At 37.0% G+C, this 14322-nt stretch overlaps 2 protein-coding genes and 1 long non-coding RNA gene across 3 annotated transcripts in view; 1 reads left to right on the forward strand and 2 right to left on the reverse strand.

Annotated features, from left to right (window-relative positions):
- Positions 1-2191, reverse strand: part of nxn (nucleoredoxin) — a 71247-nt gene extending 69056 nt beyond the window's left edge. Inside the window, exon 1 of the mRNA XM_084419306.1 lies at positions 1715-2191. Coding sequence (XP_084275432.1) covers positions 1715-2023 — 309 coding nt within the window. The 5' untranslated portion in view covers positions 2024-2191. The remainder of the gene's footprint in view (positions 1-1714) is intronic.
- A 748-nt stretch (positions 2192-2939) lies between these two features.
- txndc17 (thioredoxin domain containing 17) lies at positions 2940-5122 on the reverse strand. Its single transcript, XM_084419383.1, has 4 exons — positions 4854-5122; positions 4697-4778; positions 4402-4477; positions 2940-3419 (listed from the first exon to the last, which is right to left on the reverse strand). Exons 1-4 carry the CDS (start codon positions 4996-4998, stop codon positions 3351-3353), a joined length of 372 nt encoding a protein of 123 aa, XP_084275509.1. The 5' UTR covers positions 4999-5122; the 3' UTR covers positions 2940-3350.
- An 8036-nt stretch (positions 5123-13158) lies between these two features.
- Positions 13159-13644, forward strand: LOC311296367. The gene is made up of 3 exons (XR_014628574.1): positions 13159-13222; positions 13367-13452; positions 13618-13644. It is a non-coding gene; the product is annotated as an uncharacterized lncRNA (long non-coding RNA).
- Positions 13645-14322: the final 678 nt, after the last annotated feature.

Here is a 14322-nt window from a genome sequence, read left to right on the forward strand (position 1 = left end):
TTGCATGGTGGCAGATTTTATCTTAAATATTTATATGGCTGCCACTGATGCCACTGTAAACCGGTATGAGCTATTAAACGTACATCATTTGCTCGTCAATGAGACGTGCCAAGGCACGCTGCCGGAGGTGGAGCTAGTGCAGTGGACCAAAATGGATACCAGCACACACAGGCAAATCTGAGCATGATCCAAATGGTATTATCCATAAAAACAAACACTCAAAAATATCAACCAAATGATTTGGTGGTAAACATATCGGGGGGGGGGGGAGAAAAACACAATGACACACAACAGAATTTACAATGCAATTTACGCAACGCCGAGTCTGTGTTTAGAATGGTAATCATGATAAATTAATTCATTTTTTCTGATGGTAATCCAGATTTAATAAAGGTTATTTCTCATCACTGGTACAGACAGAGCTACCAAACTGAAATATTTACAACCGCAAGTTCTCATTTATAGAAGCAAGAGGATAACTCAATTAAAAGTGTTCTGAGACGCAGTAATAATTTCCAGATTTGTTCTAATAAATGACATAAAACAGGCCTGGTAAAAATCCGAACAGAAAATGTGCTTTCAATAATGAAATACAAAAAAAAAAAAAAAAACACAGGTTAGTTTAGCTTTTAGAGAGAGAGAGAGAGAGAGAGAGAGAGAAATGTTCAATTCTATACCCTTAATTTAAAAGGACGAATATAAATCATCTAGAAGCATTATAATGATGTGTTATTGCACAACTTGAGCACTTACAGTCAACACCAAATCAAAAAAAAAAAATCACCTTGTAAAGATGCATTTAGCAACTAGTTATTTCTATAATAATTATGTAATAGCTTATAATCTTATTCTGTAATGTATGATGACTCATTTTTGTAATGAATGGCATTTTCCTGAAAAGCACCTTTTTTTTTTTTTTTTACACACTAGTGTATGTGTCTCAGAAACTACCAAGTGACCTAACTAGACAGCATTTTTGACTGTATAGGCAACTGACAGCTAATATGAGACTCTCATATGAGTGTAATGGTTTAGGCCAGGGTAAGTATGTGTTTATTGTGGTTTGTAAAGGATGTGTTTTCACCTTTACAACAGCCAGCAGCATAAAGCCTCCAGCTAAAATAATAAGACACATGTCTACAACAAAAGCTTCATTATTGTCTCGGATTACAGTTAATTCATATACTGTTAGATGGGAGTCATTTCATAAAATTCCAAGTGTGGCTGGTTTTCATTGTGTATCTTATAACGAAAATAATACAGGCTTTATTCCCTTTTCCATCCACAAAAGACAAGTCTATTTTGCTACAAGAACAACTGAATAAAACGTTTAGACTTAAATTTAGATTTATAGGGATGAAGAATAAAAATATCTACACTAGGTGGGTGCTGGAAATGTCTTGCTATTAAAGATGTTTCAAAAATCTCAGTTTGTAATGCGAGATTACAGTTTTATAATGCTAAAAAAGCTGTTTTAATTAGTGCACTGGCATTGAGAAGAATTTAGTGATTAAGCTGATCAGTTATCCTCTGAAAATGATCATTATAAAAGGTCAAAGGGTGTAAAACAGTATGTCAGATTTTTTTATCCTTTACACCTGCACACACACAATTTTCGTCTCTTAGTCATTTAAAAAAAAAAAATAAAAAAAAAAAGTCATTTATATTGATTTAACACATTTCCAATCTTAAGTCATCTGTTAAATCACATTACCTTTTTGTGTCTGTCTTTAAAAGGCAACGCCGGCCATTGCATCTCCTGCAAGAAGTCCTGCCACTGTTTCTGGTCCTGATCCGATGAGATGAAGACGATTTCCAATTTGTCCTTGTGCTCTGAGGATTTCTTAAACTTGCTATAAAACTCGCACAGACTGGCGTTGAACTGCTTGCAAGGACCGTTTAAACTGCAGCCGAAGTAGAGCCCGAGCAGAGACAGCTTACTGCCCAGCGCATGAACATCCACCTCGGCTTTCTCCCCGTTGACGAGCCGCTCTCCGAGCAGATTCACCAGAAACTCCGACATCGCTGCTGAGCTCTCGAAGCGGACTGCTTTGGGTTTCGTTTGCTTGTTCAGGTGATTCGAAATAAAACCCCAAAGTGCTGGATGAATATCCGCAGGCCCTGGTGCCGTTTGGCTGTCCTGGAGTCGCCGCACGGGTTCGAGAGACAGCGGCCGTCGTGTGTCTCCACAGTGAGCGCTGTTAAGGAATGCGCGCTCCAGTTATAGACCGTCCCTCAGCAACAGCGCCCACTCCCACTGTGAGACTTTCGCGACATCTAGTGGCGAGATGGTGCAATTGCATTCTGCGCCCAGGTGGTGCACACAGAAATGAATAAAGATGTCAAGCAGAACACCATCACACTATGTCTATGTCTCTGCATAGAATGATACCTGAATTTTCTCTTTAGTATGGATGGATGTATGGAGAGATTGGAGAGAACCTTTTGGGCATTGTTGCCATCAATGGGCAACCAGGTGAGACACAGGTATCCAGATGGGATTCTCAATGGGAAAGTGCCCAAGCATCATTGCTCAAAAAAGTTGCCCTGTGTATTGGAGTAATAGTGTATAGTAAAACTGTTTTTATGTACACCTTTCGACTATAGCAGAAAGGTGATGCCACATAGTCACAGTAATCATTCATCCCATGTTCATTTGACAAATAAATAAATAAAAACAGAACAGAACAGTACTGCTAAACACCCCTTTTAGCAGAATACTCTAGTTTAAAATGGTGCACACTAACATTTAAAACAGATTCTGTGTAAACAACACACAAATTATACAACACTAGGCTACCTCAAGTCAGGAATAAAAACATAAACCCCTCCATTGGCTGGTGCACATTAATTTCCTATCATATTATTTACTTGAACTGCATTAAACCCCCACAATTACCCTTGCAAAACTCTTTGAAAATGAGAACAAGAAATGAAGATGCATTTTTCAAAACATTTTATTTTGTTCTGATTACAAACAAGCATCATCTTCTAGGTAAGGATTATAAGGCGATTTTCATTATGCATGTTTACTGAAATTGTAACTGTTTCAGTTCCTCTGTCTTAACTTGAAGGTATACTGTCAAGTCCCTTTTTTGGAAGTCAATTTGAAATGTCTGATTATGCAAAGCTTACTTCTATCCAAACAGTTTTAATGTGAGCAACGCTTTCAAAACATGTACAATCACCACAGCACAAACTCACAACATAATACCAGGGCCACAATACGTTTGGCTTAACATTCCAGAGCAGGAGCACAGATTACAAATGACAAAACTAACAATGGAAAAAACGTGTAAATCATATTTAAAAAAGCGGATGCAATCCAGCAGTATATGCCACGCAGGACATTAATCCTCCGTGAACATCATTCGAACGAGGTCAACTTTAAAACACTCATCTTCAACCAGCTTCTGGGGCTTAAAGACAAAAAGACAAAACAAATTATATATGCATACATTTATCATTTAATATCTAGATTTCACTATGGAAATCTATGTATAGTAGGGGAGCGTAACACGGGGCTAGTTGTAACACACTTGTTTTAAATACTTCCACACATGCTAGCATGACGAAACTTGGGTGTATTTTCTAGTTGCCATAGCAACACTAGTCTATTATAGAGAAAAAATTGCGCCAACATTTTTTTTTTTGGAAGATATCCATAGACATTTATTACATTTCTTACTTAAGTTAATTTTTCATCTCTATTTCTTGTGTTTATTTAAAATTAGACAAATCTGATATTATTTTAATCTCCAATATGTTATTTAACAGTTGAGATAATTCTTTAATGCTTCGCTACCTAGCAGAAGACACTAGCCGGGTTTAAATCCCAGTTGTGCAGGTGGGGCATGTTGTCACACTGCGTTACAATGAGCCCCTATTAGAAATATGCTATTATATTCTATACTTTTATTAATTCTATTGAGAAAACATGAGAAAAAGGTGAATAAAGACTGAGAGTCAATGGTCAGAAATTACTAATTATTTATTTGTTTTGAACTATGTTGTATAGCTGTGTTCGTAGTCAAAACTCAAAAATTAGTTTATATTTAATTATTAAAAAATGCCATTATTTTATATGAAAAAGTTAATAATTGAATTTTATTTAGAAAATACTAGATCAGATAACATTTTAAGCTGTCATATGGTCATGTTACAATGTACCCCACCTATGGGGCATGTTTTAATTCTGTATTAATAAAACAAAACCACATAATTGTACTAGACATGTGTGAAATTATTGTGGGAAAAAATAAATACTCTTAACTATAAAGTAGATTTACACAAACTGAGAAAGTCAAAAAGCGTTACTTTGTTCCCCGCTCTCCCCTACAAGAAGCATACATATTAAAACAGTCAAATACACTGGTCAAATAAACATTTACTGATATTTACCGTCCCGTATCGCAGTAGTGTGGGTACTCCAGTCAGCTTTAGGGTCTTCTTAAATTCATTGTTTGGGTCCTTCCAGCTAGCAAGAGCAACAACAGTGAATGTAGTAGATGTAGGGCAAAAGCTTTTTATAGGATTCTGTCTGTGCATTGTGCACTGCTGTCAAAGTGCATAGTCCAATAAACACAGAGGTATGACAGCAAATTATACATGGGCAAAATAATGCAATTTCTGACTAAATGCATGCAAATGGATTCCTGTTTAAATAACCAATCTAATTGGCAAAATGTATACTTACTATGGTCTGTCTCCTACTTGGCAGTAAATGAAGACAGATCCCTCGGGCAGATGAGACAGCTCTCCTCTGACCACTGGCTCTGCTGCAGAGGGGAGACAAAGACCGCTTTAGATGTGAATTTTAAAAACAGCACAAATACTGCATAATGTTAATGCACCTTTCACACAGTCCGGGCACCAGCTCTTGCCCTGGCCATCTTTATCTCCAGAGAAGTAAGCGAATATCTCTTTTCCTTTTCTTTCAGACACAGCTTTAGAAAATTCTTCGTAGCCATGAACAGCAACTTCCTCGTATTTAGTCATGATCTGTTATTTGGTGTTTCAATGACAAAGTCCAACTCTGGTTGCAGAAAGCTGACCGATCTGTGCATAGATTGAACTGAGTGTGTAAAACTTCCGATAACGGCGACCCTAGTGTGTGAAGTATGACGGAACGCGCTTGAGATAAAATAAGAGTGGAATATTTTAAAATAAAAGTCTGTCAAGCTTGATTATATCAGTTTAGTAGCCTTTATTTCCCCCCACATTTTCATGCACATTTTCAGCACATTTATAATTAAAATATTATTTATAAATTATTATATATTGTTTACGTCTAATTTGTACTTTATACTCAAAGCTTATTCATCTACAACAATAGTCTAAGTTTTTTTTTAAATCCATTAAAGGGTTAGTGCACCCAAAAATGAAAATTCTGTCAGTAATTACTCAACCCTCATGTTGTCATCCCCCCTTAGCAACACCATAGCAACCACCCAGAACACCCTAGCAACTACCTAGCAACACCCTAGCAACCACCCATAAGACCCTAGCAACCACCTAGCAACACCATAGCAACCACCCAGAACACCATAGCATGAACTGCCATGAACAGCATGAAGGCATAGCAACTGCCTAGCAACGCCCAAGCAACCACACAGAATACCCTAGCAACCGCCTAGCAACACCATATCAACCACCCAGAACACCCTAGCAACCGCATAGCAACACCATAGCAACCACCCAGAACACCCTAGCCACCGCATAGCAACCACCTAGCAACACCATAGCAACCACCAGAACACCCTAGCAACTGCCTAGCAATGCCTTAGCATCCACCCAGAATACCTTAGAAACTGCATAGCAACCGCCCAGAACACCATAGCAACCACCTAGCATCACCCTAGCAACCCCACAGAATACCCTAGCAACCGCATAGCAACACCATAGCAACCCACTAGAAACACCATAGCAACCGAGTGGCAAATTTTGCCACTGCAAGCACCCACTCACATTTTTTATTTTTTATAAATTCTAGTTTATTTCTGTAATGCAAAGCTGAATTTTCAGCATCATCACCCCAGTCTTCAGTGTCACTCACATGATCCGTCAGAAATCATTCTAATGATGATTTGATACTCAGTTATTATCAATGTTCGAAACAGTTATTTTAAATATAGTATATTTATTTATTTATACTTTTTTCATGATTCATTGATGAATAAAAAGTTAAAAAGAACAGCATTTATTCAAAATAGAAATATTTTCTAACAATATAAATCTTTACTTTCACTTTTCATCAATTTAACACATCCTTGCAGAATAAAAGTATTAATTTCTTTCAAGAAAGAAAAAAAAGAAAGAAAAAAAAACTACTGACCCCAAACTTTTGAATGGTGTATATTGTTACTCAAGATTTCTATTTTAAATAAATTATGTTTTTTTTAATTATTATTATTTTTAATTTTTATTCATCAAATAATCCTGAAAAAAGTATCACAGGTTGTAATATATATATTAGCACAACTGTTTCCAACATTGATAATAATCAGAAAATGTAAAGTATAAGAAAAATATCTGTTTAAAGTATATTCAAATAGAAAACCATTATTTTGAATTGTAATAATATTTCACAATATTACTTTTTTTTCTGTATTTTATTTGATCTGGGTATTTTTAGCAAATAAATGCAGGCTTGATGAGCACATAGGAGGCTTCTTTAAAAAACATAAAAAATAGTAACATTTCCAAACTTTTGACTTTTAGTATTGCCTATATATTATGGGTTATTAGCTTATAGACAGTGTATATATATATATATATATATATATATATATATATATATATGTACTGTCTATAAGCTACTAACCCATAATATATAGGCTATATTAAACTAAATGACATCTACACAAGGTTTAAACCGTTATTTTGTTAATCTGCTAAAGAGGCGCAATTTTTCAAGCCAAGTTTAATAAGTCTAATGAACATGGGTTTTTGAATTTACATAATAAACAAGAAAATAAATGTAGGAGTAGGTTATGGAGAACATGACATGTAAATTGCAAAATGACGTGATGCACGTGACAATGTATCTCTAAGGATGTAGGGTGTGTGTGAGCAGCACATCATTCTCCAACAGCAGGAGCAGGAATGGCTTGGTATAATCTCTTTGATTATAAAACAGTCAAATATGTGGCCACGCAGAATAAGAAAGTGGGACTCTTATACAGAATCTTTCAACTCACTGTCATGGGATATCTCATCGGGTAAGAGTTATAATTACTTCATGTAGTCTAACCCCAACCAAACCGTTTTGCTTGGGGTAAAAACTAAAACATTTTATGTGATGATGCCAGCAATAGAAAAAAGATTTTCTCTCTCTGTCTCTTTTTTTGAGCTTTTACTGTTTTGAGAGGCAAATATTAAACATGTTTTTGCTCAACAGGTGGGTATTTGTTGTAAAGAAACAATACCAGACACAAGATGAAACTGTTGAGAGTTCTGTGTTAACTAAAGTTAGAGGAGCTGCACGCCTCAACACAACAGATTTTAAACTCTGGGGACCAGAGGACTATGTTTACCCAAAACCGGTTGGTCAAAACACACTGTCTGAAAAAGTGCTTAGTTCTGTGTCCGTTATATGATTAATGATTTGCTTCATTCATTTGCTTTAGGCCTTTTAATGTTGTTGTTAATTTTTGTTTCCAGAGTGAGGAGTTTGTGTTTGTAACAACCAATTTCATCGTGACGCCAAACCAAAAAATGGGCAACTGTTCAGAGGTAAAACTAATTTTAACTGTCAGGTTTCCTCTCTAAGTCTATGTCGACACATCTGCACTTTCAACAACACTTTCAACAACACATCAGCTGTTCCCTAAAACACATTCGGGTTTTTTTTTTTTTTTTTTACAGTGACATATAGCTGTTAGCTATTCAGAGGTTGTAGCTATTCAGTGCTATTCTATGCCTTTACTCTGTTAAAGGGATACTCCACTTTAAAATGAAAATTCTGTCATCATATACTCACCCTCATGTTGTTTCTTTTGTTTCAATTATAACTTCCATAGTATATATTTTTTCCTACTATGGTAGTCAATGAGACCAGAAACTGTCTGGTTACTGATATTCTTCTAAATATCTTTAGGAGAAAGAAATTCATACAGGTTTGAAACAACATGAGGGTGAGTATATGATGACAGAATTTTCATTTTAAAGTGGAGTATCCCTTTAAGCTAATTAGTAACATCATTCCATTCAGACCATTAACAGTGTAAAAGCACTTTGGTTATTTTTTATGAACGGATGTACGCTGATTATGGTTAGCAAAACACTTAAGTGCTTTTTAGCTGCTTCCCCATTTTAAACCATACTGTATTGATTTTATAGGCTTGCTGGTTTGGCGGTAATAATTGTGTCTAATAATAATTGTGTTGGTAATAATCTCAGGTGTCATTTACATATGCATTTTTGGGTTTAAAGGGAATCTTATTTCCAGACTACAGTTGCGTATTTGGGCTTAGTGGTTGGCACCTACTGTATATGTATTATGTATTACAGTATATGTGTTACCAGTCTATCTTTGACATCTTAAGTAATTTTATTCAGAATCTTTATGCCACCACAAGCTGCTTTTGATACAACATTAAAAATGGTTTTTAATTCAGTGCATTTATGCTGTGATAAAATGGTCATTTGGTCCTTGAATAATGTAATGGGGAGTTTCATTTGAGCGCTTGATCCAGACTCACTCATAAAGTCAGTCACTTAATTGTCGCCACATTGGCGTAAATGTGACATCTACAGAAAGAGGCACAGAAAATCCCCAACACTCGTTTACACTGTCACTCCAAATCTGATTATTTGTTTATTCGATTGGAATCTGATCTAAAATTATTTATGTCCACACTGTCACTGCATCCAAAATCGAATTCTTCCCTACTATATAGGCTAGCATGCGAAAAACAGTACACCAACAGTAGCCTACACTTGAAGTGCGCATTTGATGGACACTCATTTGATGGCCCCTTAGTGCCAATTGGGCATCGTTTAAATGCCACGGCCTACCTGAGCATTGTTTCTGACCATGTCCATCCCTTTATGACCACCATGTACCCATCCTCTGATGGCTAATTCCAGCAGGGTAATGCACCATGTCACAAAGCTTGAATCATTTCAAATTGGTTTCTTGAACATGACAATGAGTTCACTGTACTAAAATGGCCCCCACAGTCACCAGATCTCAACCCAATAGAGCATCTTTGGGATGTGGTGGAACGGGAGCTTCGTGCCCTGGATGTGCATCCCACAAATCTCCATCAACTGCAAGATGCTATCCTATCAATATGGGCCAACATTTCTAAAGAATGCTTTCAGCACCTTGTTGAATCAATGCCACGTAGAATTAAGGCAGTTCTGAAGGCGAAAGGGGGTCAAACACAGTATTAGTATGGTGTTCCTAATAATCCTTTAGGTGAGTGTATGTCTTCGTTACATTGCCATTTTCTGCTCCTCTGGCACTTTGCAACAACACATCCTTGTTTCTACAGCGAATTTCAGCATGCTTCCAATAACAACGTCTGACGTTTAGGCCTTTCACATGGAGAGGAAGTCACATGAACCACGTGGAATCCGATCAGATCAGTCAGACTGAAACAGATTTCCAGAAATGTAGCTCAAAACGGATTTGTACAAATCACATTTCATGTGATTTTTGACCGTTCACACTTGCTAAATCTGATCGGATTTCAATTGGATATGCACAAAAATCGGAATTGGACTGACAGTCTTAACGTAGCCTTAGACCTTTGGGAAAATAAGCTCCTCACAAAATAAGTTCACATGTTCAGTAGGTTTATATCTATTTATTGCTAACAGGAGGCTATCTTCTTTTAGAAATCATCACTACCAGATGCCAATTGCACTAAGGACGAAGATTGTATAGAGGGAGAGGCTGTTAGGGCTGGAAACGGTATAGCTTAAAACTGCTTGATATATAATAAAGCTATGCTGACAAATAAATATGTGCCCTCCGTTTTTTTTTTTTTTAATATGTCATACTAAAGTGCTTCATTCTCCTTAGGAATTATGACTGGCCTTTGTTTGAAAACAGCTGGGAATTCTACTGGCATTTGTGAAATACATGGCTGGTGTCCCACTGAAAAAAAGCAGAAGCCAGAGTAAGAATATTTTCTCTCACTCTTTTAAAATCCAATAACATGTTGAACCCAGACAGTGCTATGGATAGAAGCCTTTTCTACTCAAAGTATCCTTTTATTTTTAACTTAAGACCGCGGCCATTTGTCAATTGGTGCTTCCTGTGTCATCCTCTTCATCCTCTTCCAGTGTCATCCTCTTCATCCTCTTCCAGTGTCACCCTCTTCCAGTGTCATCCTCTTCCAGTGTCACCCTCTTCCATAGTCATCATCTTCATCCTCTTCCAGTGTCATCCTCTTCATACTCTTTTAGTGTCACCCTCTTCCATAGTCATCATCTTCATCCTCTTCCAGTGTCACCCTCTTCCATAGTCATCATCTTCATCCTCTTCCAGTGTCACCCTCTTCCATAGTCATCATCTTCATCCTCTTCCAGTGTCATCCTCTTCATACTCTTTTAGTGTCACCCTCTTCCATAGTCATCATCTTCATCCTCTTCCAGTGTCACCCTCTTCCATAGTCATCATCTTCATCCTCTTCCAGTGTCACCCTCTTCCATAGTCATCATCTTCATCCTCTTCCAGTGTCACCCTCTTCCATAGTCATCATCTTCATCCTCTTCCAGTGTCATCCTCTTCATACTCTTTTAGTGTCACCCTCTTCCATAGTCATCATCTTCATCCTCTTCCAGTGTCACCCTCTTCCATAGTCATCATCTTCATCCTCTTTCAGTGTCATCCTCTTCATCCTCTTCCAGTGTCGTCCTCTTCATCCTCTTCCAGTGTCGTCCTCTTCATCCTCTTTCAGTGTCATCCTCTTCCAGTTTCATCATCTTCATCCTCTTCCAGTGTCGTCCTCTTCATCCTCTTCCAGTGTCGTCCTCTTCATCCTCTTCCAGTGTCATCCTCTTCATCCTCTTCCAGTGTCATCCTCTTCATCCTCTTCCAGTGTCATCCTCTTCTAGTGTCATCATCTTCATCCTCTTTCAGTGTCGTCCTCTTCATCCTCTTCCAGTGTCGTCCTCTTCAATCCTCTTCCAGTGTCATCCTCTTCATCCTCTTTCAGTGTCATCCTCTTCATCCTCTTCCAGTGTCATCCTCTTCATCCTCTTTCAGTGTCATCCTCTTCATCCTCTTCCAGTGTCATCCTCTTCATCCTCTTCCAGTGTCATCCTCTTCCAGTGTCATCCTCTTCATCCTCTTCCAGTGTCATCCTCTTCATCCTCTTTCAGTGTCATCCTCTTCATCCTCTTTCAGTGTCATCCTCTTCATCCTCTTCCAGTGTCATCCTCTTCATCCTCTTCCAGTGTCATCCTCTTCCAGTGTCATCCTCTTTATCCTCTTTCAGTGTCATCCTCTTCATCCTCTTCCATAGTCATCATCTTCATCCTCTTCCAGTGTCATCCTCTTCATACTCTTTTAGTGTCACCCTCTTCCATAGTCATCATCTTCATCCTCTTCCAGTGTCACCCTCTTCCATAGTCATCATCTTCATCCTCTTCCAGTGTCATCCTCTTCATACTCTTTTAGTGTCACCCTCTTCCATAGTCATCATCTTCATCCTCTTCCAGTGTCACCCTCTTCCATAGTCATCATCTTCATCCTCTTCCAGTGTCACCCTCTTCCATAGTCATCATCTTCATCCTCTTTCAGTGTCATCCTCTTCATCCTCTTCCAGTGTCGTCCTCTTCATCCTCTTCCAGTGTCGTCCTCTTCATCCTCTTTCAGTGTCATCCTCTTCCAGTTTCATCATCTTCATCCTCTTCCAGTGTCGTCCTCTTCATCCTCTTCCAGTGTCGTCCTCTTCATCCTCTTCCAGTGTCATCCTCTTTATCCTCTTTCAGTGTCATCCTCTTCATCCTCTTCCAGTGTCATCCTCTTCTAGTGTCATCATCTTCATCCTCTTTCAGTGTCGTCCTCTTCATCCTCTTCCAGTGTCGTCCTCTTCTTCCAGTTATTTCTGTACAAAACAGCTCGTTATGCTGCTTTACATTGCAAACTGGTATTTCTTACCATATTATTTTAATGTATTGCCGTAATTATTAACACAATTTGTAGTGCAAACAGTTTATTTTTACTCCACAAACTGACACCCCAGTGTTTTTTTTAAGTAAAGCCACTGTGGTGAGAGAAGCAGAAAACTTTACCTTGTACATAAGGAACTTCATCAGATTTTCCAAGTTCAACTTCTCAAAGTAAGACTCTCACTCTGATGCATTCATTAATAATGAGTTCAAACCCTGTCTGTTTCTATGTCAAAACTATTTACTGAATAAAACACTATATACTATTACCACTCAATTATTTCAAATGTTTTTTTTTTTTTTTTTCTCAGATCAAATGTCATATTAAACGAAAGTAAAAACACATATTTAAAAAAATGCTTGTATGATCAAATTGATCACCGGTACTGTCCTATGTTTCGTCTGGGAGATATTGTAAACAAAACTGGACGTAGCTTTCAAGACAGCGCCGTAATGGTGAGAACACTGAGAGTGGGTTTAATGTGTGGCGGATTTAAACATTTTTATTCATTAGACATTATGTGCTTATTATGCTGAATCTAACAATTTCATATAATCTCAGGGCGGTTCATTTGGGATTATGATTGATTGGTCCTGTGACCTTGATAAAGAAGACTCACATTGCAATCCCCACTACAGCTTTCTGTCTCTGAGCAGCAATACAACTGGATATAACTTCAGGTACACTTATCAAGTCAAAGTCATTTTGAGTGCTCTTTTTTTTTTTCTGAGAGCCCTGCCTTATGTTTCCTGTGAAGGTAGATGTTTGATGAATAAATAAAATGTATAAAAGTAGTTGTTGTTATGCTCAAGATCTCCGATAACTGTCTTCTCAGATTTGCTGAGTATTCCACTGATGAAGGAAATAAGCAAAGAACACTTTACAATGTGTTTGGAATTCATTTACACGTCATGGTGTTTGGAACGGTATGTGACTCAATGACAGCAATCCACAGGTGCTGTATATATAATTGTATATGTATGATTCTTTTTTTATTATTTATTATAAATCTTGAGTCTTTTCCAGGCAAGAAAGTTTTGTATTATTAATACCATCATCAACATAGCATCAGTTCTAACTTTAATGGCTGCTGTAAGTAAATATTCAGATCACTATGATTTTTTTTGTAAAAACATTATTACTTGGTCGTTGGCTTTGGCTACACAAGGCCATTGTAACATATGACTCTGAAGCTGAGACATTATTTTAAATGCTAACGAGACTGTTTTTCTCCAGGGTTCTTTCTTTTGTGACATCATACTACTGTGCGTGGTGAAGAAGAGCGCTTTTTACAGAGACTCAAAGTTTGAGAAAATAACAAAGTATGTAACAGAAGCGTGTTTGCTAGAAATACCTGTGTTGTGTACTTTGATTTAAGAAAAATATCATTTTGAGTAATGCATTATTCTCTTATTCTTTCATATATCAAATGTCATTAAATACATGTAATTGCATGCATTGATCATCTTTATTTTATATCTCCTTAGGAATAACAAAGCAAACACGATGCCAGAGCGTCCGAAGAGAACGTTCAGTTTATGAAATTTGCAATAATAGCAATGCATGTGTGAAATATGAGGAAAGCGGCTTATATTAGCTGAAGTCTAGAAGAGGTTATTTATATAATATAATGTATTATGTATAATGACATATTCAGATGTACAGTATGTTTGTTTTGGACTACGTTATGTTGTGTCTAATGGACAGCACTTGTAGAAACTTTTTAGACAGTTTTTAAATGTCTTGTTCTTCATTCACCTCCATAAACTCTCAATGTTAAATTTGCTCCATGAGATATAGTCTGCCATGTATTGTAAATGAGGGAATTGCTGGTCCTTCACCACTTATTTTACACTAATACTTAGTCTATCAGCATCGAGCATAAATAATTAGCGTGTGAGATGACTCAATACATTTATTGCATTAGCTTCAGAAGGTTAATTATAGTCCATTATATTTATAATGGCATTTTAATATCATTTTAGTCATTAAACTCATGACTCATTTTTTTTTAAGTTGTCATTTTTTATCATAGTGGCCATTATTACTATTAGAGAAATAAATGTTCTACTACAATGAATCTGTTGCTGTATGATTTACTGTATGAATCTAACTAACTAGAAGTGTTGTACTAACTATTACTGCCACATTAAATTTTTAAGTATACCAAAAACAGTGTTGTTGCTACACAA

This window comes from Rutilus rutilus, assembly GCF_951802725.1.
Source record: "Rutilus rutilus genome assembly, chromosome: 9".
Lineage (NCBI taxonomy): Eukaryota > Metazoa > Chordata > Actinopteri > Cypriniformes > Leuciscidae > Rutilus > Rutilus rutilus.

What these genes read in the sequence shown, in the direction of transcription:
- txndc17 (XM_084419383.1), bottom strand. Translation starts at nt 4,998, where the DNA reads ATGACTAAATACGAGGAAGTTGCTGTTCATGGCTACGAAGAATTTTCT. An exon ending in GTGCCCGGACTGTGTGAAAG is followed by an intron (nt 4,779 to 4,853) that starts GTGCATTAACAT and finishes TCCCCTCTGCAG; the next exon opens with CAGAGCCAGTGGTCAGAGGA. An exon ending in CAAGTAGGAGACAGACCATA is followed by an intron (nt 4,478 to 4,696) that starts GTAAGTATACAT and finishes TGCTCTTGCTAG; the next exon opens with CTGGAAGGACCCAAACAATG.